The sequence below is a fragment of the Coprinopsis cinerea genome (genome assembly GCF_000182895.1).
Source record: "Coprinopsis cinerea okayama7#130 chromosome 8 map unlocalized cont3.8, whole genome shotgun sequence".
In the NCBI taxonomy this organism is placed as follows: domain Eukaryota; kingdom Fungi; phylum Basidiomycota; class Agaricomycetes; order Agaricales; family Psathyrellaceae; genus Coprinopsis; species Coprinopsis cinerea.
In genome coordinates, this window is record NW_003307537.1 from 455,761 (window position 1) to 476,653 (window position 20,893).

The following is a 20,893-nucleotide window of genomic DNA, read 5'->3' on the forward strand; positions in this document are numbered from 1 at the left end:
AACGAGCCAGCGCAGACAGGTGGTAAAACAGTGTACTTGGAAGGAAGCCCCTGAGTCACACATAACGCGACCGCGAATCGATGCTCGGAGACCGCCGAAGTCCTGGGACGATGCTCGTGGACGTTGACCACGACCTCGACGACGGCTATCGGCGTGGCGACGGTGCATTGTGTACCCAACACCGTGTCAAAGGATATATATCCAACCATGTCATGCATGCCTGATTAATTGACGTTTCCCAACACACAAACGTAAGTAACCCTCTTTTTCCAACAACCATGAAGGTCGCCATCGTTGGTTCTGGTGTTTCTGGGCTGGCAGCAACTTGGGTGAGTCAGGATTCTGTTTCTTGAAGAACATTTCTAAATGCTCTGTATAGCTTCTGAATGAACATAGTGAGCATACAGTACATCTGTACGAAGCAGACACGAGGCCTGGTGGACATGCGAATACCGTTCGGTTCGTTCCTCCAGGAGCGCCTGCGGACAGCGATGGCATAGACGTCGATACGTGAGTTGGTCGATAAGACTATCTCTACCGCTCTGACACATTCAATAGAGGCTTTGTGAGTGCCCACAGGAAACCTATGGACGACTGAACCTTAAGCAACCTCCAGATCGTCATGAACCCCCCAACCTACCCCAACTTTCTTCGCTTCCTCAAGCTTCACGAGCCCAAAGACTCAGATGTACCATCGCAGTCCCAAAGACCTCTGAACGCAGAGGATAATCCCACTGGAAAGACCTCGGGCATCAAGGTTGTCCCAACCGAAATGACATTCAGCGTCTCCAGCGACAACGGCGCCTTCGAATGGGCAGGAAAGAACCTCTTCACTGTCTTCTGCCAGCCTCGAAGGCTGCTTGATCCACTGATGTGGCGCATGGTCTACGATATCTTCAGGTTCAATGCGTGCTCTCGGAAAGTGCTGATGCAGAAAGACGAGAGCGGGACGGAGTTGTCTATTGGTGACTACCTTGTGAGGGAAAACTACTCTGTCGCGTTTCGGGATAACTACCTGATCGTGAGTAGCCCTCTCTTGGTGTTCTCATTTGGAGATGCTCATATCCCGTGTAGCCAATGACTGCAGCGATCTGGAGTACCCCGCCTGGCAAATGCTTCCTCGATTTCCCTGCAAAGACTCTGGTCAGTCAGAAAGTTCCCAGTGACAACACCCTGCGTCGCCTCACAAGTCCCGCAGATTCAATTCATGTACAATCACCATCTCCTTCAAATCACCGGGAAGCCTTCGTGGTTAACAATCGAAGGCGGAAGGTATCACTCGATTCTCTCCCTCATCTCAACCAGTAGACCTTCGCTAATCCCCAAACCAGCCACCGCTACGTAAATCAAATCCTCTCCAAACTGCCATCATCCCAACTACATCTCAATACGCCCGTCGTCAGAGCCTCCACCTCGACGCCCGAAGGAGCCACTACTAAACCTAAAGTCACGCTCAGAACACAAGCAGGGGATGAAGTCGAATACGACCATGTCATCCTCGCATGCCATTCAGATACTGCACTCCAGATTCTACAAGCCGGAAATATCACCCCCGAAGAAGAAAGGATCTTGGGTACCTTCCAGTGGAACCGGAATGAGGTTGTTCTTCACTCGGATGTTCGAGTAAGCTTTCTACATACAGGTGTTTTGCCGTGGCGCCGGCGCGTTGACCGCTTCCCATGTAGATGATGCCGAAGAGCAAGATGGCTTGGTCTTGCTGGAACTATCTCACTACGAGCCAGAACGGGGAATCTAGCGATATCGATAGGGTCTCACTGTAAGTTCACTCGTTTCATTCACGAGCTTTGTTCACTGACAATGTTCATAGGACGTGTAGGCATCCTCTCCCCTTCCTCTGACAATACGCACTCACACCCTTACAGACGGAATGAACGACCTCCAGCATATCCCCGAATCCAAATGGGGACCGGTCCTCTGCACGCTCAACCCACCCCTCGAACCCGCCCCAGACAAAGTCGTAGGGCGATGGAGATACGACCATCCGGTTCTCGATTCCAAGGTCCGTCCAGCCACTCTCTCGTCCTCCTCAGGCCACTGACGCTCCCCACTCGTTTAAAAATAACTCTTCTCGTCTCCAATAACAACCCTCTTCGCCACTGCAGGCCGTCCAAGCCCAAAACGAAATGCCCCATATCCAAAACAAACGCTCCATCACCTTCGCGGGTGCATACCTCAAATACGGCTTCCACGAGGACGGGTTCACATCCGGTTTACTCGCCGCTTGCGCCATCGACGAAGAACCCGGACAGTTTCCTCAGTTCACTTACTCGCCCCGCAAGTCCAATCGGCGCCGGAAGGAGGGAGAAGATGGTCTCATTATACCAGTCCGCAGGAGGACGGTGAAACCCCCGTTTGAAATTCGCTATGCGGACCATCATTTGGCGTTGGAGAGGGAGGGGAGGTGGAGTGTTGAGAATGTGCTGGCGGGGGTGTTTGATGTTTTCGAAAGGACTGGCTTGCGTGCATTAGTTGGTGGATCGTTGGGTGTTGTGTTGTGGGTGTTTGGTCTTGCACTGGGTATGGGAAAGCAGATGGACTAAAGGCGTCTATTATGCGTGTATGCAGATGGCTTCTAGAATCTACTGAATGTCCAGGTTTACCATTTGTCCAGATAACAGCTGAAGCGAGGGGAGGATGGCTCCCAGCCAACTGCGAGAAAGTGTTCAACGTCGAGCAAGGGAAGTGGTAGCTGTGAAAACTCACCGCAATGCCAGCAGTCGAGGAGACGATCAGGGTCGCTTGGGGCCAGGTCAGAAATTGTCAGAGAGTGAACGCGATCGTTCTCACTATTTGTTCTTGATCTGCAAGAGGCGGTTGTAGTGTTCGCCCCAGAAGGATTCTATTGAAACGTGCTGATTAGCATAGGTCTCCGGTGGGCAGAAGCAAGTTCTACTCACCTTGCCAGTTGGGCTCATAAACATCCGCTTCGTTCTACCCGACACACCACCCATCAGAACTCCTCTTCTCCGCACAAACCCTATGTTCGACTCACCAAATACGCAGCATCATCCGTGATCCTCCTCAAATTATCCGCACTCTCACTAACCCTCCTATACTGCTCCCTAACCTCCTCCTTCGTCGCATTCCAGTTCCACTGCGAGATCAGCGTCGTATGGAAGACGCTGTCTCGCCATTTCTCCGTGACGCTTGTTTTGCCTGTGGAAGGGAAGGAGGCTGGGGCGGTCATGAGGAGGATGAGACCTGGTGTGGCGGCTTCGGTGGCGAGGAAGGCGTCGACGAGTTCTTGTTGCTTGGCGGGTGTTTGGAGGTTGGATTTGTTGATTAGGCGGGAGGCGATGGCGAGGTTCTTTCCTGACGACTGCAAATGCATATGGAAGTCAGAGATGTGGTGGGTGAGAGACGATAGCTGAGGGACACACGCACAGCGGCAAAATCCCTTGCAAAAACATTGAAGAATGCGCCCCAAGTCGGGAACTCGACCTCAACCAACCTCGCTCCTCCCTCTTCCTGAACCTTCCTTCCAAACTCGAGCAAAGGCGCGACGGAAGTAGCTGCATCCTCCTTTGACAACACGGGGTTGAGGAGGACGACGGCACCAGCGTTGGAGTACCCTCCCCATCCCTCCTGTGACCACTTCAGCCCGTTCTCGGCGAGGAGCGTCCATGCTTCCCTGGTGCGGGTGGTGTTTGGCTGGAAGCTTATGATGACGGATTGGAGCTTGACTGGGGGAGAGGCTTGGATTGTGGCTTCGAGGACGACGCCGAATGTTCCTCCGCCTCCTACGGGTAAAGATCCGTCAGTGGATACAAGTAGAACCTAGGCGCTACTGCAGTTGCATACCTCCACGCAGAGCCCAGAATAGGTCTTCATTTTGGCACTCGTTGGCGATTCTGAGTTTCCCGTCAGGTGTCATGACTTTGTATTGCAGCTGACACGAGATAAAATGAACTCGGTGGGTTCGGGAGAACGGTACGAGCAGCGTAAACTCACGACTCGGTCAACGCCTAGACCCATGGTATTCGACAGGGCACCATGTCCTCCACCCTAGGATAACATCAAGATTGATATTAGTCACCGGCGAGTGGAGGATATGCTTATGGACGTGCCTGGAGCCAACCACCAACTGCACCAACGGCCGGATCGGCACCTGCGAAGATACCCATTGAGGACTGAACGAAAGAGAATATTCCAAGAGAACATACCTCCAACGAGGGTGATGTTATGTTGTTCTGCAAAGGCATAAGCTTCGGCCCACTGAACGCCAGCCTATACCATCATGGTCGCTCAGTAATCGGCTCGTACGTCATGTTCCGGGAACCACATACTCCCAAAGTAACCGCAGGCTGGGTTTGCGCAGCGGCACAGCCGTGGGGTCTAAAGTCCGATGCGTACGATGTCTAATAGCGGATGGGCGCTTAGATGGGAGCGGAAGGGTGGGGTGGAATGGAGGCATTTGGAAGGCCGCTGGACTTACCTGTTTCAGGTTGTGGGTCTACTCCAACTGTTAGCGCTGATACGAAGGATGAATTCCAGGGATTGCGAGCCTACCCATAATACCAGTGATCCAGGAGCACTGCTCCGGCCCTTGTAATCGTGCTAAAGTAAACAAGGTCAGCACACTGCCGCAGTCACGTCTCCAATGCGAGATTCTGAGAAATTAGATTCATTGGTATCAAACACTCACGCCAGTGTTCTTAATGACAAGTGGCACTTTCGTGCGTTTGGAGAAGGCGAACGCGGCTCTGACATCGTTTGGATGTTGGACATCAATCTGTTGCAAGTTCTTGGAGTTTAAAACATAGCACTGGCATTGTCGGTGAGATCCGACACGTACCATATATTCTGATACACTTCCGAGCCCACATGTCCGATCAAGTGTCGGGCTTATATTGTGAGGGTCGCCCGAGTCGAGCAAACAGTGGGTTTCTGTGTTTTGGCAGGTTTCCCACTGAGGTTGGATATAAGCGTTTGGCCTGCCAGAACGATACTCTGAAGGGCGGTGAGAGTGGTTCCACGAGAGGAATGGCGTGGATGATTACGTGGATCGAGATACATTTCCCTGACGTGCGTGCATTCTGGGGAATTGAAGTCTTCGTAGCACGGAGAGGCGAATGGCGCCAACTTAGCGACTCGACCAGAAATGTCACGCTCAAGACGGTCCCAGAGGTTGGAAGACGGGTCCTGGGCGCCAGTTGAAGTGCTGTGAAGAAGCCCGAAGGCGACTGCAAGGGAGAAAGATCGAGCTTGGGAGGGTCGCATGGGGGGTCAGTAGGGTAGAAAGCGCTTCTGAGGTCGGCGCCCTTATATCATAGATGCGCTTGGAGGGCGCTTCCAAAGCAGGTCCCCAGTTGATTGGCGCATCGCAGACCCATCAAGATTATCACGAAAAACGTCACGAAGCCTACAAGCGCCAGATGGACATGTAGATATCCTGTGGTTGCTCCCCCTCGGATATACGTGTAACATAGGTTTCGGAGATCTGTGCTTTTTACTCATTAGCCACGGACATCTGAAGCCTCCGACGTCAGTTCGAAGCATCTCAACAGAAACTGTCAGAAGTAACGCTGCGCACCTGATTGTAAAAGGAGCCGGCGATGGAGGTGGGTTTGGTCAGTATTACTGGCTGTTACCAGTTTCAAACATAGGTATGTGGCAGCAGGAAGAACCACATTTCAGTCTACTCGGTCCATCAGCGCTCAGCGCTGACCCCGGGCCCTTTCGAAGCGCCGAGATGTCCTTGGTTGCCCTTTGTGTGGGCGGAAACCGCCTGGCAGATGTCTGAATCGAGTTCATCGAGGACTCAAAATGAACGATGTTCTGCGGCTTCCATTTCCCCTGTTGACTGTCGTGGTGGTTGGCGAAAGAGATGGAAGTCGGCGGCCAGGTCATAAGCGCGGAAAGATAAGATGACAATTGTGATGGGATCAGCGTTTTGATCTTATCTACGCGGCGCAGATCTATGAGCGCGTTGCCACCTGCACAGTGGGTTGTCCTCAGCCATGTCGCATCCCGCTGCACCCAAGTCTCTGGAAGACCTTCAAGCCTTTGAATTCACAAGAATTCTCAATGAGGACCCACTTACTCATACCCTAACACTCTTAGGCTCCCTACGAACGGAGCAGGCCATCATCCGAATAGAAAAGACTCCGCTAAACGCCTCTGATGCCTCCAAGTTTCTTCGACCAGGCGACGGTGGCCTTGTTCGACGTATCCAGCTGGAGGAGAGCACGGATATCGTACGCACCTCTTGAAATCTCGGCTGCGACGCGAGGAGTGACGGGCGTTTAGTATACCTGGTTGTTTGGGTGGCTAGAAGGAGAGCGGGTGCCAGATGTGAAGATCAATGTGATCTGTCCAGCGACGGAGACTCATATTCGAAAGGTAAGGTTGCCATCGGGGCTGGAGGAATGAAGAAGCCTAATGTCATTTTCAGTATACGAGGCAGGAGCAAGTTATGGTGCGAGAAACACCCGAGTTGTATGAATCAGTGGTGAAACCGTACGTCGCGGAATTCCCTCCATCGCGAACGCAGTGGTACGTGGTTGACCTTTACTTGGTCTCCAAGGGCGAAGTTAATCTCGAATATCGAATACAGGGTAGAGAATATCCTCAACGGTCAATCCGAGAAGGACAAGGTTCTGTACTCTGACGGCGAGTTCATGATCCTCCCAGATATGAAATGGGATCTGAAGACGGTGTCATCTCTGTACCTCATGGCGCTCGTGAAGGATAGATCCATTCGAAGCATGCGCGATTTGCAATCGAAACACGTACCCTTGCTTAAGGCTATTCGGGACCAGGCCGAGCGCATTGTACAAGAGAGGTGGGGGCTGGGTGAAGGATCTCTGAGGATGTATGTCCACTATCAGCCGAGCTACTGTGCGTATACTCCAGTTACAGTAAGGCCTTGTCTTCTCATCTTTTCGCAGACCACTTCCACGTCCATATCGTCAACGTCAATTACCAAGGAGGACTGCTCGGTATGACGGTGGGCCAGGCACACCTTGTGGATGATCTGATAAATCAGGTAGGCCCACTGCGATCCTATGCGTTAACTCACTGACAATGGTCTCTACCAGCTGGAATTGGATGGAACACTCCTGCAGCGGAGGACTCTCTATTACAGCTTGGGAGACCAGCATGAACTGCTACGACGATTCAAGGCCGCTCAACAGGCCCCTAGCAGCTGAGCTCCTGTATTCTGTACACCGATGCAAAGATTAAATCCAACATTTCCTAAGGTAGAAGATTGGATTAGCCGGGGATGTTTGTGGTTCGTCTGGGCACCGGCATAACAAAAGATGTGGCTGTGCAGGCGCCTATCTCACTCGCTTCGACTTCTCCCTCTTCCTTCTGATGCTCCACCTTGTACTCAATGCTGAAAATCGCTAAAGGAAGAGATGAAAGTCATGTGTGCAAACTTGACAGTGCACCCCTGTATGTCAGTCATGCTTTTCCTGCTTTAGTGCGTCTCCACAGACGCAGATATGGCGCCTGACGTCATGCAGTCCTCATAAATATGCGACCCCTCTCTTGTTCTCTGACTTTTCCATCTGTTCACTGCCCCTTCACTCACGATGCCAACTACCCGACGCCAGAAGGCCGTTCAGGAAGGAAAGATCAAGGAAGAGAAGAAGAAGCCTACGGTCCCGAAGAAACGTCCCCGAACGAACAGTAAAGCCACACCCACCAAGAAGCATGCTCAGGAGAATGTGAAAACGGAGGAAGAGCCGCCCAAGAAGAAGAGAGCGACAGAGCAGGTTGCAGAGCTTGAGGAGGCTCGCAGAACTGCGTCTCCTCGTGCAAAGTCTGCCAAGCCAACGTCGAGGGCGGGCAGTACAAAGCCTGCGTCACGGGCCAAGTCGCATCCTCCATCTTCGAAGGGGAAGGTTCAAGATAGCGTCTACAAGATCGGCGAGTTGCTTCAGCCATCATCCCATTGCTTCGACTGACCGCCAGTGGTCATCCAGGAACGATTGAGCGAGGTCATATCTATTTCTTCTACCGACCAAAAGTCCAGTTGGAAGAAGCTCAATCGATCGACGACGTCAAGAACTTTCATATCCTCCTTATCCCTCGACCTCCTGTCTATGCTTCGGATGACTCAAACCAAGAATCGGAAACCAAGGTCGACCCTAGCATGACAGAGGAGGCTGAAATGAAAGTTCTCTCTCCTGGGGCGGACGCCGTGCCTGCGCCTGTGACCAGACGGACGACCAAGCAATTCCACCGGGTCATATCCATTGGAAAGAAGAGGTTGCCTGACCCTGAAAATGCAGGCTCAACCGGTCGTCGCAAGGAGACGTTCTGGGGGGTGGTAACGAGCGTCGGAGATGATTTGCATGGTCTTGCTGAAGGTCTCGGGCCTAAAACCTACGAGACGAAAACAAGAGGTCAGTTGACTTGTTATGGTGCCTCTTTGGGCGATCTTCATTCCGTGTTTCCGACTCCGAGCGCTAACATGATTTGAAATTTAGGCACCAGGCATGACGCCGCGGCGCGTCTGGTCGCTAGGGGCGGATATGCGATCGTGAATTCGGAGGCGAGGACGCCTTCCCAGCGGGAGACGCACCTGGGATACCATGTCTCCCATCCCTCCAAGACAGAGATGGGGGATGTCCAAGCGGAATTGGGGATTCACACCTCCTCGTCGTTCGTCTTGCAGGTCAAGAATCCCTTGGCACCGAGCACGAATCCCCAAATGTCTCATTCCAAGCAAGCCGAATACCCAGATTGGATCATGGAGAAGGTGTTTGGAACAGGGGGCTTGAGAGGCCGTGAAGACTATGGATTGAGGTTTGCGAGTTGCGAGACACCTGAGCTTCTGGATGCCGTGGGCGCCCAGGTGCTCATGATTGCTGCCAGAGGAGGTGAGGAAGGACTTGAAATAAGTCTTGGCGATGGTCGTGGAGAAGGTACGCCTGTTACGCTCGTTGACTCGAACCTGGCCATGTATTGAAGCCTCGCGGTTGAAGCCCTCGCCGAAAGTGCGAATGAGGAATCCAAACGGGAGATTGATGATGTGTTCAAGGAGATTGGTCTTGATACTGATATATTTACGAAAGAGACTTTGGAAGGAGAGTGGGCTTGAATCTTGTACAATAGGGATACTTATTGTTGTTCGGACCGGTTGTCAGAAATTAACGTTTACGTTGACCCTGGATCGAACTCGCGGCCTGTGGATGGAGTCATGGTGGCTCAACGCGTGACGTCAACCGCAAGGGACCGTGGGCCAATTCATCACTTGCACCGCGTCGTCCACCACAGCCCGTCGTCGTCGCCGTCCACAACGAACAGCAATGGGTATCAAGGGTCTCACCGGTCTGCTCAACGAGCACGCTCCAAATTCTATCAAGGAACATGATATTAAAACGCTTTTTGGTCGAAAAGTCGCGATTGACGCGTCCATGTCGATATACCAGTTCCTCATCGCCGTGCGCCAACGTGACGGCGAAATGTTAACTAACGACGCCGGCGAGACGACAAGTCACCTTATGGGATTCTTCTACCGGACAATACGGATTGTAGAGAACGGAATCAAGCCTGCGTATGTGTTCGACGGGAAACCGCCAGAATTGAAGAAGGGTGTGGTATGTGGCTTTTTCCCCCGTCCGTTTCGAATTGCGTGGCATGAACCTCTGCGTTTGTAGCTGTCGAAACGTTTTGAGAAGAGAGAGGAAGCTAAAGAGGAGGGTGAAGAAGCGAAGGAGATTGGAACTGCTGAGGATGTGGACCGTTTTTCACGGCGGACGGTCAAGGTCACCAAGCAGCACAATGAAGAATGTCAGAAACTCCTCAGACTTATGGGTGTACCTTGCGTGATAGTGTGTAACCTCACTGTAGTCTCTGGCAATTCTTTGACAAGGTTCTCCACAGGCGCCCTCAGAAGCTGAGGCACAGTGTGCTGAATTGGCTCGAGGAGGCAAGGTAGGCATTCATCCGTTCTGCGATACACTACAGAAGCACTGAGGAGCCCCGCTATCCTAGGTCTACGCTGCTGGTTCAGAGGATATGGACACCCTTACATTTAACGCACCAATCCTCTTCCGACATTTGACCTTCTCTGAGGCCAAGAAGCAACCCATTAGTGAAATCAACCTGGAAGCAGCCTTGAAGGGTTTGGACATGGATATGAGCCAAGTATGTATCTCCAATTCACATCCCTCGGCCCACTCTGACGTTGATCCTCTAGTTCGTCGACCTGTGTATTTTGCTCGGCTGTGACTACCTCGAACCAATCAAGGGTGTTGGTCCCAAATCCGCTCTGAAACTAATTCGGGAATTCGGTGGGCTGAAAGAGGTCGTCGAACACCTTCGTGAAAAGTACGGCCTGGCATCATAGCTTTCCTTCGCTATGCTGATGACGGACTTCTAGGGCTGCTGCGAGGAAGGCTGAGGCCGAGGAGGAGGATGAAGAGGAAGCAGAGGAGCCAGCACCAACGTCGGACGTCGAGATGCCTGATGACGAGGATGGCGAAAAGGACAGTGATGACGAAGAGGAGGCCGAGAGAAGAAAGAAGGCGGAGGCTGCAAAGAAGAAAAAGGCACAAGAGAAGGCCAAGTCAGCGAAGAAGGGTAAAGGCAAGGGCAAGGGTGGCATCCAAATTCCAGACGAGTGGCCATGGGAAGAGGCCAAACAGATCTTCTTGAAGCCAGACGTCATCCCTGCTGACCAAGTCGAGGTTGGTGAACCTGACCTTTAAAGGGGGCGTGTTGATTGACAATGTCGTTCTAGCTGGAATGGAAGAATCCCGACGTGGAGGGTTTGGTGCAGTTCCTTGTCACGGAAAAGGGCTTCAGGTGCGTGCTTTTTATCGATAGGGGCTTTCTTCATTTAACCAAATATCGGCTAGCGAGGAGCGGGTGCGCAAGGGTGCCGAGAAACTAACAAAGTTCTTGAACGCGAAACAGCAAGGACGACTAGACGGTTTCTTCACTGTTAAGCCTAAACAAGCACCACCGCCTGCAGCGAAGGGCAAAGGAGCAGCATCAAAGGGTACAAAGAGGAAGGTACGGACCGCGTTTTGGTAGCTCTATCACTACACCTGACTCACCTTTCCTGAAAAGGGGGAAGACAAAGCTGAGGGATCCGGCAAGAAGGCCAAAAAGAAGTGATGATGACCGGTGTTCTATGTTTCGAGGCTGTCCTCATATGTCAGTATCTATTCATCTTTGCTCTGACAATCCTTTTCCGCTTCCGTTGCCTCGGTACGGTCCCGAACACGCGAGCAGAACGTGTTTGAGGCATTCAATGACCAGTGATGATCGCGTATGGAAATTAGGGAAAATCGACTCGGAAAGTTTTAGCCTCGCGATCGAGGAAGAGAGGTCGTTTCAACTTTCAAGGTGGTTGCTTCATCAAAGAGCTTTGGTCGCGTGCGTGCGTCCGTGCGATGTATGGCTTTGATCCTTTGAATTGTGCATTGTCAAAGTCGGCCTGCGAAGGTTGGCTTCTGGGCACGCGTCGGTGGCTGTCGGGATTTCCGCTTTTTGGGGCGGCGCCCTGCAGCACCCCTCTGATGCTCGGTTTTGCGGCTGAGGGATTTCTGATGGAATTTTCGGTGCTTTAAAGGACGAGGGAGCGGGTGCTCGCCGCTGAAGACAACAGTGTAATAGCCTAAAACGACCCAAATCACCCTACTTAGGGTTACGGTACACACAACAGAGAAAGCGTGGTACGCGGTTGTATGTAACGCAAGGTCGGTGTACCTGGCCTCGCCATCCTGTGAAGTTTCTTGGTTCTTGGACATTCTGATTCGCTCAGTCCTTTGCATGACATTTGGGCTATATCTGTTGGCGGCGTCGTGTTTCCACAGCTACGACGCACGCTCTCGCACGCCTCAAACGACTCACAATCACCCCTTGCCCCCAAATTATCTACGTCCAGTACCCTAACGCCTAATTGCGATACCGTCGTATCCAGCAGTTCGCTTGAGCTCTCAGCCATTTCAAAATGTGCCAAGTAAACGAAATTTGGCGCTTCAAGAATGGACACGATTTGCTCAGCAAATCTCACGCGATGAGTCTAGGCTGTGAAGATTCTCCAGAGCGATGCTGGCCTACGATAGCACCTGCCTGGTGCCCTGGACTTCACCAACACTGGATGTCTTCCCGTAAGGATCTGAAGTGGGTTATTGGGCAATAAACGACTTCAAATGGTTTTCCAAAAGATGCCGAACGCCACCATCAACGAAAAATGGCCTTTTCAGACAGTTCTAGATATCGCAGTCTGGCGAGGGGGTCAGAGGCCTCGCCAGATGAGGGACCACCCGATAAACACCTTCAGACGCGGGATAACGGCCGAATATGGAAATTGCCCCGGCGCGGCGGTCTTGGGCAATGCTTGGGGTCACAACCTCGGCGCTTCACTAAGTTAGTCCTTTTCGACGTTAATCTAGTGTATTGCGATGACAAGGACATACTGGAGCAACCTCTCACTCGATCTTTACAATCTGGGAAAGGAAAGCTAAGGAGATGTATATTTTCGACTCCATCTACTCTTCCTTCCACTCTATGGCAATCACACCACCTGGCAGGGCAATCATGAAAGTTCCTCTGAGCGCATCTGTATCGTATTTGCTCCCAATTGAAAGAGGTGAAGAGGGCTTAAGCGCTGACAAGCGCCGATGAAGGACGCCTGAGGGAAAACTTGGCACCGCGCCCGGAACCCCGATTTGATGGCTGCGGCCTTATATTCTCTTTTATCGAGGACAGAATATTTGTGGTTGTGGGGCGATATATTTATTACCAATTTCTCGATATTTTTCTTCCCACATTTCTGGAGCCGTTTATTCCTGCCAGATTCCTTACGGGAAGACACCCACTGTGTTCCTTGTGCACCTGTCAACTGTCTCGTGGCAGCGGATCTATCATGCCCTGAAGCGTGGCTTACCAGCGACATTGACGAGCGCTTAGTAGCCGTGACAGCGGGTTGCTGACTCTGAACTCAGGCGCCAGCCGTGGCTGCGATCGGATTCACACGATGATCGCCATTTGGCGTCAACCACAACTTGTCCGGAACCATCGCATTTCATCTCTCGGCATCGATTTTGTTCCAAACGCAAGTGGTGAGTTAGCTCGAGATATCTTGCGTTCATGCTCGTGCAAAAGCTTGGGGCCCCGAGGATAGGACGGGGGGACAGGGGTTTTGGGGCGAAGGGTACGAGCGGGGAATCCGACGGAGGCCATCCTGAATCGCCAATTCCCGAGGTTTTTGCTGCTTCTTTGGAGGATCTTACGCTGTGATCGGGACTCTTGGGATCCCCCTATCGACCGCGATAAGTCGCGACTGTAAAGCGGGGGTAGTAAGCGTTCCAAGTAGTATGCACACAAAACAAACACACGTGAAGCCTTTACAGAATCTGTCGACTTGGCAAGGGTGATCGATCTGGTATCCTATCTTTTCGTGGCGTCTCCGTCAGGAAAGCGGAGATGGGAAAATAATACGGTGGGATTCAAACCTGGGGGGCGCGAGAGGAACTTGATCATATGGCAGGTCAACAGATACCGTCCTTCTTGCCATCTTTTCGTTTCGTTTTCTTCTTGAAAAGACCGGCCGTCTAGCCTGGTGCTACCCTTTCCCCTCCGACGGCAGCATGGCCCTCTCCTTCCCCTCCGTTCACGAGACGCTGGGTGCCGCCTTGATTGGGTTCTGTCTCGCCTGCGCGGTCTTTGGCATTTTCACCACTCAGGTCTTCATCTACTACCGGCAGTTCTACCAAGACAAGAAGGCCTACAAGATCCTGGTACGTCGTGTTCGGATGCCACCTATCGACCGGAATTAACCCTCGTTTTGGCTTTCGTCGTCCGTTAGGTTGCAGTGCTATGGTACGCCCGCTTGGAAATCCCCGAACTTACTCTACCTTCAGAAGCTCACGGAGAATGCCAGGATACTGGAATTCATTGACCAGATATTCATCGGCTACGCGGTTTATTACTACAGCATATCGTGCGTCGGGGCGCTACTTTCATATACATTTTCGGGGGATTAAGTCGGTTTTCGCAGAAACTATGGCAAGGTCTTGGTCTTGTTCACGGAGGACATCGTTTGGTGCGTTTGGTATCGCCTTTCCAAACTCGAACTGTTCTGACCTGCTTTGCGAACAGGCCATTGATTGTACGTTCCCCTGTTTCCACTGACTTACGAGTCCGTCCTCTGAATAGTACCCTTCCACAAGGCTCAAGTTATCGTCGGGGTGGGTATCTCTTCGGGAAGCATTCGTTGGTTCAATTCTCATGTCATATGATCTTAGAACTTGGTCGGAACGCTGGTCAAATGGTGGGTTGCAGATCCAATATGAAATGCAAAGTTTCGCGTACTGAGATTCATCCACAGTTGCTTCGCCCTGCGGGTATGGCGCTGTATGTCCCTCCCATCTCACCTCATTCGGAATCTCGCCGTAACCGATGATACCGCCCACAGTCAGCCATCGCAACATGCTCATTACAGGCCCTATCGTAAGCCTTTCGAAATCTTGATCTCTGGGATAGTTCTGACCGTGATTCTGGCTCCAGTTCGTTCTCATCCTCGTCCAAGCAGGTAAGCCCTAATCTTTGCGTCTTCCTCTATCCCGTACTTACACCTTTTGTTAGGATGCGCCATTGGTATGCCATTTCCCCGGCCATAGCTACTTGATCGCTCACCGGCAATTCGTTCGATAGCTTATTGCGTTAGGAGGTAAGCCTATCGCTCGTGCTCCATTTGCCCTTCTGACTCTTCGTCTAGTTTCCAACTGAACAAGTTGCTCTTCGCTTCGCGGCTTCGGGTGAGTACAAACCATGGTCACCTTTCGCCTTCCCCGACTCAGCACTTTTTAGGTGGTTGCTAGCGTCGCCTTGGGATCTGGAATGGCCACAGATGCCTTCATCGCAGTTGCCCTCTGCCTACTCTTGCACAGACTACGGACCGGCTTTTCTTCGTAAGCCTTTCCTACATTTCGTATATTTGAAGCTCGTCATCTCATCACCCGTTCCCCTAGATCTGATTCACTCATCAATACACTCATTGTCTATGCGGTTAATACTGGAGCCTTGACTGGTTTCATCAGTTTTGTTACTCTCCTCGTGGTGAGTGTTCAGTCAATTCGTATCATGATCTTCGAAACTGAGGTGTATTCCAGTACAATGTCTTCCCCAATTCCTTCTACTTTATGACCTTCTATTTCCTCCTCGGCAAACGTGAGTCTACCGTCCCATATCTTTTCGTCTGACTAACCCACGTCATCCCAGTTTATGCAATCTCGCTTCTTTGCACCTTGAACACTCGACGTTCAATTAGGGGCAAGGGAACAGACCAAGCTGAACCACCGACTGTGAACACGTCCGGTCATCGCCATAACGGAGTTTACTTGGTTTCCCCAACGGCGAGTCGACACAAAACCCCTGTCCACTACCCAAGCAGCAGTAATCATAACAATCACATGAAGGTCTGTACCGATCGCTTTTTGGTGCTCCATTCTTGAATCCTGTTTAACCTACCCCACCTTCACAGAGCTTGGAAATCGGTGTTCACCAAGAGGTGTCTGTCTCGATGATGGATATCGAACGCAACATGAATGGTTTGAGGCGATAATTCGTTTCTGTACGCTCCTTGCTTGCCTCGTCCACGGCTACACTCTAATCCTCCTTCCAGATGTTGTATTTCTTTAGAGGGAGACTGGAGGGGATTTGTAGCCTTTATCATTATTTGTATCTTTAGATGCCAGTGGCCTGTCGAAATCAGTCCATGGCTATATATATGCGCTGCGACGCATTCTTCACAGTGTACTTACTTGACCATTTGCACAACTGCACAATTCTCCATTGCATTTACTTTCTATTCGTGGACATCCACCCAGGGCAGTTATTGCGGGGTTTGTGCTGGGCATGGCGGGCAGCGCCCGTCGGCGGTTGGAACTCGTGTTTCCCAAGAACTCCCTTGGAAGAGACGTGTCCGCATGGTAGGGTTCTGGCTATACTGTAAGTCTCATAATTGTAACCATCGGGGGTCAGAGTGTGACATTACCATGAGGTCTTTGTCACAACCATTTGCCCCGAAGTTAGCGTGACAGTAACCATTTTGTTGTGTCACGAAATTTCCATTGAGGACGAAGCATTGGGTGATGGGTCCGATGAGCTTCATCCAGCATTCACCCGACAGGAGATTTGGGACTGTGTCTGCGCCCTCAAAGCAGTCGGTATCATCTCAATTGAGCCACTTGATTAGTAGATAGACTGTATTACTTAAGTACTTATAAGTCAAATATATGGTGTGACACAACCGGGAACCTCATAACCATTTTGAACGAGCGTGACGTGACAAACAGCAAAATTAACCATACCATTGGCTAGCGTGACGTGACAAATTGTTACAATTCTGAGACTTACAGTATTTAAACGCAACGTAACTTCGACTATTTACGCTCGTTTCAGCGGGCATTGTTCTTTCGACAGGCTGAACGCTCGATATCGCAGCTTAGAAGACCGGACGAGGTCGTCGCTACGGTCGTCGAGGTCGAAACTCTTGTGAGGGGGAGGCGGGCGCCCGTTGCCAACAGTGACAACCTTGGTCTTGTGATGGGTAGGCTCAACCATGCTTCCCGCTGATTCCAGCTCGCCCACCGAGGCCGTTTGGTTGCTCCCAACGCTGATCTGATAAATGATCTCAACCGCGTGCTCACCTGGCTAAAGTCGCACAGTTCCCAGTTGTTTCCCCTCATTTTTCATCTTAATGCTTCCGTTCGAGTCCTTGGAGTGTAGGTTCTCCTTATATCTATAGGTTACGCCGGAGAAACCCTTGCAGACGGCGCTCCCCACTCTCCTTTATCCAGCTTTCGTTCTGTCCATTCGTTTCCTTCGTTCGCCTGGCCCCGGTTTACACAACATCCGTCCATTCGTTTATTCTCGACGATGTCGACAACCCTGGATCCGTCAATTTCGATACACAGCACTCTCGGCGCTGTCTTCATCGGTTTCGCCTTCGCCTGTGTAGTGTTCGGGGTAGTCTTGACTCAGATATTCTCATATTTTCGCAATTATCCTGGAGATAGGTTTGCATTCAAGGCTACGGTGAGTTTGATCGATGCCGTTCGCTGGTTCTGCGATATCTAATCTTTCCGGTGCTGATGACTAGGTGGCTGTCATCTGGTACGACGCGTCTTTCACAACCCAACGGCATCTTTCTCAAGATAATGCGGTACTTCCAGCATCCTGGAGATCGTCGATCAAGCTTTCATAGGCCACATCGTGTATCACTACAGCGTAAGCAACTTTGCGCGAGTATCAGTGTTGCTACAAGCAGAAACGACATGGTCATTGATTGTGAGTTTGTGTTCGTGTCGAGGATTTGACTTCGCCTGACAGAAGACTCACAGCTACAACTCACGGCCGGGGTTCGTGCTCAACCTTAACTCAAAACATCGTTAGGAGAACTGAAATTGGTTGGTTTTAGGCCATTGTAGGATTCATTGTTAAATTGTGAGTCGTCTTCGTCTTCATCCGTCCACTGTGCTCATTCTTGTTCTTCAGTTACTTCGGCCTTCGGGTATGGCGATGTGAGCAAAGCCCTCGATGTTTGAAAACGTCAGTCTCACCCCCTCTCCAGTCAGCAATCGCAACATCTTCGTCACGGGCCTGGTCATGTTCCTCACGTTCGCTCAACTGGGTAAGAGCATATCATTCTTTCTCCCGGAAGCCGCGATTGACAGGTGCTCGACAGGTCTCGCCCTTGGTAAGAGCTTGAAGATCCCTTTACCCGCCTTCGTGAATCCTGATTGCGCCCTCGAAAAGCTTTCACTGTTGAAGCTTTCAAACTTCCCAATATCTTCGCGGTGCATGATCTTCAAGTACGTGTCAGCCATGGCAGGACCTGTCAACGGTATTGATCGCATGCAGGCACTGGGGACGACTTCCCTCGCAGTGGGAGTGGCGACCGATATCGTCACAGCAACAGCACTGTGCTACTTCCTCAGTAAACTGAGAACTGGGCTCAAGACGTATGTGCTCGCCTCATTGTTGTACCGCTTGTACTCTTACTAACGACCGGGAACAGATCGGACAGTTTGGTGAACGCGCTCTGTTCCTATGCCATTAATACCGGTGTTTTAACTAGGTGAGCCGCCTACCTGCACAATCTCCAATTTCTTACTGACTGGTTTGTGCTACAGTACCCTGAGCGTTGCGACGCTGGTTCTGGTACGCCTTATTGCCACTGTCGCTCTTTTGTCCGCTAAAACTATTCCTAGTACAACGCCATGCCTACAAATAACCTTTATTTCGTCGCAACATATTTCATCCTCAGTAAACGTGAGTCCAGAAGTTATTCTCCCCCATCCATCTGACACCATCCCGTAGTCTACGCAATCTCGTTCATGGCAACGTGAGTCATGTCCGCCTTCTGAAACCTCATAATCGCCGACCTAATACTTCTCCGTAGGCTCAATACGAGACGGCAGATCAGAGGCCGGGGGACGGAGAAGCAGGATGTAACCACCAACAACACTAATATGTTCCATCTCGGTACTCGCATGCCGAGTATGGCGCCTACAGATCTCGAGCGGTGGGACGTCGTTTATCCACCTGTGCAAGCTTACTCTGGGAAGCACGATTCCTATGAGGAGGATTACGGCTACTCGTCACATTCCAAGTACGTCCACAATGCGCTTCCTCGCTGCCCAGAGCTATGCTCACCTTGCCCGCAGACCACCGCGCCTCGAACCTGGCCATTCTTATGCCGTTTAGCAGGTCCTACCTCTCGCTTTCTATCTACCCGCTTATTATTATTATCTTTATTACCGTGGATGGATTTGTTGTTGTAACATTTTGTACCTACATTTCAAAAGGGTTCTATCATTGACAGTAGAGCTCGGTTACCCTTGTATCATTAGTATTTCTCCTGGTGGCAGACGTCAGGATCTGCTTTGTATTCTATCGCGTTTCACTGACACAATCATCAAGTGGGTCAGGGTGGTTTTGAACCACCTTTTCTTAGGAACCTGAATCAGAGCGAGGTAGCTTGTGCGGCTGGCAAATCGAGTCGTATCAGTCGCTGTGCACCGAGTACGGTGCCGATAGTCCCCCGCTGTTGCGCGGAACATTCCTTGTTGTTGATAATAATAAAGTATGAAACTGGACGTCCAGTTACTAGTCGATTGAATACTGATCACTCTGAACAGATGCCTTGTCGTAGTTGCATCGCGGGCGGGCCTATCTCTTGAGGGTACGTCCATTTCCAAGAATTGTCAACATAATCATATGAATCCTATACTCTTCTGCATACCTCAAAACGATACTGACAGTCCCAGATGTCAATGTCGATGACATGGATGCTGAATGTTTGTGGAGCTTAAACAGGCTAAAGTGGGCCAAGATGGGTTGTCATATTCCAGATAAGAGTAAGGTCACATCGTTTGACGCTGGAAATGGATGACCTGGCAAAGCGAGCATATGGATGCATCCGCCACCATCGACAAAGCAACGAGGGTCATAGACTTGTCGTCGACAGCGGAGTCGACATCGTTAACGACATGGGGAAGCCAAGGAGGCTGACCTCGAGTCATCCGACAATGAACCTGTTCAAATCACCATTCAATTCAATTCAGCTCTCGCCGGGGTATAAAGGCTCTGTTTTGCATTGCACCCGTGTCCTTGACAACTTCGGTCTTGTGGAACCTTTGAAGTTTCTTATTCAAGTAACAAAACCTCGGGATTCTGCAGGGATTTCAGCGCAACCTTCCAGGTAGGAAAGTTGGTAAGCCTTGAGGATCCCGGCCGAACTGTCCCCTACTTGTCGAAGGCTGCAGGGGATGTGGGGGACCTTCTCCTTCCGGGAGCCCGCACGAGAAGGACTTCGAATCGGCCCCATTACTAGGCAAGCGGAACAGTTTCAACGGCTATCCAGCGCTCTCACACCCACTGCTGCTGTAACATTGGATCAGAAAAAGATTTGTAGCATGGGTTGAGAAGAACCGTTTAAGTGGGCTGTAAGTTGCCCCATCGCGTATAATAAATTTGAGGGTGCATACTTATACCTGCGCTGTGTCATTTCGGAGAGAAAAACCTTTCTTATGCGGAAGGACTATTGAATCCTGACGAGGCCGTGACGAAGGAGTCGTCCTCCGACATCTTCGCGAGGATTTACCACATTGTCCAACGCCGGCGAGACCAAGGGCGCTCGAGAGTCACCGAGCGCGGCCGACGGTTGCGTGTGATTGACATGCACTCAAGGTCAAGACTCAGAGACACCCTCGGACGTGGAGAGCTGAGCCATGATGAGAAGCGACGAATGGGCTGAGGACCAATGGTGCGACTTGAGGTTGGAAGCGACACGATACAGCCAGCCCGAGGATATTTTCAGGGCGCACCAATCCCAGTTGGACCGCAACCGTGAAAGACAGCTTCAAGGAGATACCGGTCGAAGCCAGATGGCCAGTCCAGATGGTCAGGGCGAGGTCGACTATGTTGGGAGATCATCGCGGGCTCTCGGGAGCGCCAATGAGTTCCTAATGGCCACAGCGAAGCGCAGACCACATGCTCCAAGCTGATCGCGATTCACTTATGCCGTGAGTGCCGGTGTAAACCAGTAGATTATACGCCGATTTTAAGCTCCACACCGTCGTTTAGAAAGTCACAGAAGTCCTGGGCAGGGGTAAATGGAGGCCAGGTATCAGAGGGAGCAGGAGGGAGCCCTGGTAAATACGGACTGGCTAGTTTCCGGCGTTATGAGCATTAGCCGTTCTGCTGCTTCTCTATGTTGAAAAGGTGAGAGTATACACGCGTCTCCAAAGAGGCTTCTACTCGCCCTACCTCTGTAGCTAGAGTGCCAGTACTTGTAGGTTTGCAACGTTGGAACTGGATTCTGGCAGGTAACCTGGAGGTTCAGTCGAGAGAGACGATTAGCTCTGACATTGATGGCACGCCCCTAGTATTAAGCACA

General features: G+C 51.3%; 9 protein-coding genes across 9 annotated transcripts; 7 read left to right on the forward strand and 2 right to left on the reverse strand.

Moving 5' to 3' along the window:
- Window positions 1-278: 278 nt before the first annotated feature.
- Window positions 279-2,561, forward strand: CC1G_08029 (amine oxidase; the record flags this gene model as incomplete). The annotated part of the gene is made up of 11 exons (XM_001835468.1): window positions 279-329; window positions 380-510; window positions 559-565; window positions 617-1,021; window positions 1,075-1,143; window positions 1,199-1,272; window positions 1,332-1,623; window positions 1,686-1,777; window positions 1,829-1,833; window positions 1,884-2,020; window positions 2,124-2,561. The coding sequence occupies 11 exons, from the start codon at window positions 279-281 to the stop codon at window positions 2,559-2,561; spliced, it is 1,701 nt and encodes a 566-aa protein (XP_001835520.1).
- Window positions 2,562-2,617: 56 nt separating this feature from the next.
- On the reverse strand, window positions 2,618-5,241 carry CC1G_08030 (FAD binding domain-containing protein; the record flags this gene model as incomplete). The annotated part of the gene is made up of 16 exons (XM_001835469.2): window positions 2,618-2,670; window positions 2,725-2,759; window positions 2,809-2,860; window positions 2,919-2,952; window positions 3,014-3,340; window positions 3,406-3,761; window positions 3,823-3,910; window positions 3,973-4,026; window positions 4,107-4,129; window positions 4,185-4,248; window positions 4,308-4,379; window positions 4,457-4,474; window positions 4,531-4,578; window positions 4,667-4,765; window positions 4,817-4,971; window positions 5,022-5,241. The coding sequence occupies 16 exons, from the start codon at window positions 5,239-5,241 to the stop codon at window positions 2,618-2,620; spliced, it is 1,698 nt and encodes a 565-aa protein (XP_001835521.2).
- A 740-nt stretch (window positions 5,242-5,981) lies between these two features.
- CC1G_08031 (mRNA decapping enzyme) lies at window positions 5,982-7,172 on the forward strand (the record flags this gene model as incomplete). Its single annotated transcript, XM_001835470.2, has 6 exons — window positions 5,982-6,218; window positions 6,271-6,363; window positions 6,416-6,516; window positions 6,578-6,805; window positions 6,877-7,009; window positions 7,062-7,172. 6 exons carry the CDS (start codon window positions 5,982-5,984, stop codon window positions 7,170-7,172), a joined length of 903 nt encoding a protein of 300 aa, XP_001835522.2.
- Window positions 7,173-7,559: 387 nt separating this feature from the next.
- Window positions 7,560-9,073, forward strand: CC1G_08032 (hypothetical protein; the record flags this gene model as incomplete). Its single annotated transcript, XM_001835471.2, has 4 exons — window positions 7,560-7,818; window positions 7,953-8,375; window positions 8,460-8,897; window positions 8,958-9,073. The coding sequence occupies 4 exons, from the start codon at window positions 7,560-7,562 to the stop codon at window positions 9,071-9,073; spliced, it is 1,236 nt and encodes a 411-aa protein (XP_001835523.2).
- Window positions 9,074-9,389: 316 nt separating this feature from the next.
- CC1G_08033 (flap endonuclease-1) lies at window positions 9,390-11,097 on the forward strand (the record flags this gene model as incomplete). The annotated part of the gene is made up of 9 exons (XM_001835472.2): window positions 9,390-9,572; window positions 9,633-9,806; window positions 9,859-9,909; window positions 9,970-10,122; window positions 10,175-10,305; window positions 10,358-10,664; window positions 10,718-10,782; window positions 10,836-10,992; window positions 11,050-11,097. The coding sequence occupies 9 exons, from the start codon at window positions 9,390-9,392 to the stop codon at window positions 11,095-11,097; spliced, it is 1,269 nt and encodes a 422-aa protein (XP_001835524.2).
- A 2,480-nt stretch (window positions 11,098-13,577) lies between these two features.
- Window positions 13,578-15,553, forward strand: CC1G_08034 (hypothetical protein; the record flags this gene model as incomplete). Its single annotated transcript, XM_001835473.1, has 17 exons — window positions 13,578-13,727; window positions 13,803-13,930; window positions 13,988-14,032; window positions 14,089-14,098; window positions 14,160-14,177; window positions 14,235-14,260; window positions 14,318-14,343; window positions 14,405-14,439; window positions 14,497-14,521; window positions 14,575-14,586; window positions 14,644-14,659; window positions 14,708-14,747; window positions 14,800-14,900; window positions 14,961-15,048; window positions 15,102-15,159; window positions 15,211-15,407; window positions 15,473-15,553. 17 exons carry the CDS (start codon window positions 13,578-13,580, stop codon window positions 15,551-15,553), a joined length of 1,056 nt encoding a protein of 351 aa, XP_001835525.1.
- An 824-nt stretch (window positions 15,554-16,377) lies between these two features.
- CC1G_14957 (hypothetical protein) lies at window positions 16,378-16,679 on the reverse strand (the record flags this gene model as incomplete). The annotated part of the gene is made up of 2 exons (XM_002910580.1): window positions 16,378-16,611; window positions 16,641-16,679. The coding sequence occupies 2 exons, from the start codon at window positions 16,677-16,679 to the stop codon at window positions 16,378-16,380; spliced, it is 273 nt and encodes a 90-aa protein (XP_002910626.1).
- Window positions 16,680-16,788: 109 nt separating this feature from the next.
- CC1G_08035 (hypothetical protein) lies at window positions 16,789-18,699 on the forward strand (the record flags this gene model as incomplete). Its single annotated transcript, XM_001835474.2, has 16 exons — window positions 16,789-17,028; window positions 17,093-17,106; window positions 17,166-17,280; window positions 17,334-17,351; window positions 17,411-17,436; window positions 17,488-17,513; window positions 17,564-17,623; window positions 17,678-17,689; window positions 17,749-17,804; window positions 17,854-17,954; window positions 18,011-18,070; window positions 18,126-18,153; window positions 18,204-18,264; window positions 18,313-18,325; window positions 18,395-18,604; window positions 18,660-18,699. The coding sequence occupies exons 1-16, from the start codon at window positions 16,870-16,872 to the stop codon at window positions 18,697-18,699; spliced, it is 999 nt and encodes a 332-aa protein (XP_001835526.2). The 5' UTR covers window positions 16,789-16,869.
- A 1,526-nt stretch (window positions 18,700-20,225) lies between these two features.
- CC1G_14958 (hypothetical protein) lies at window positions 20,226-20,501 on the forward strand (the record flags this gene model as incomplete). The annotated part of the gene is made up of 1 exon (XM_002910581.1): window positions 20,226-20,501. The coding sequence occupies one exon, from the start codon at window positions 20,226-20,228 to the stop codon at window positions 20,499-20,501; it is 276 nt and encodes a 91-aa protein (XP_002910627.1).
- Between the last annotated feature and the right edge of the window lie 392 nt (window positions 20,502-20,893).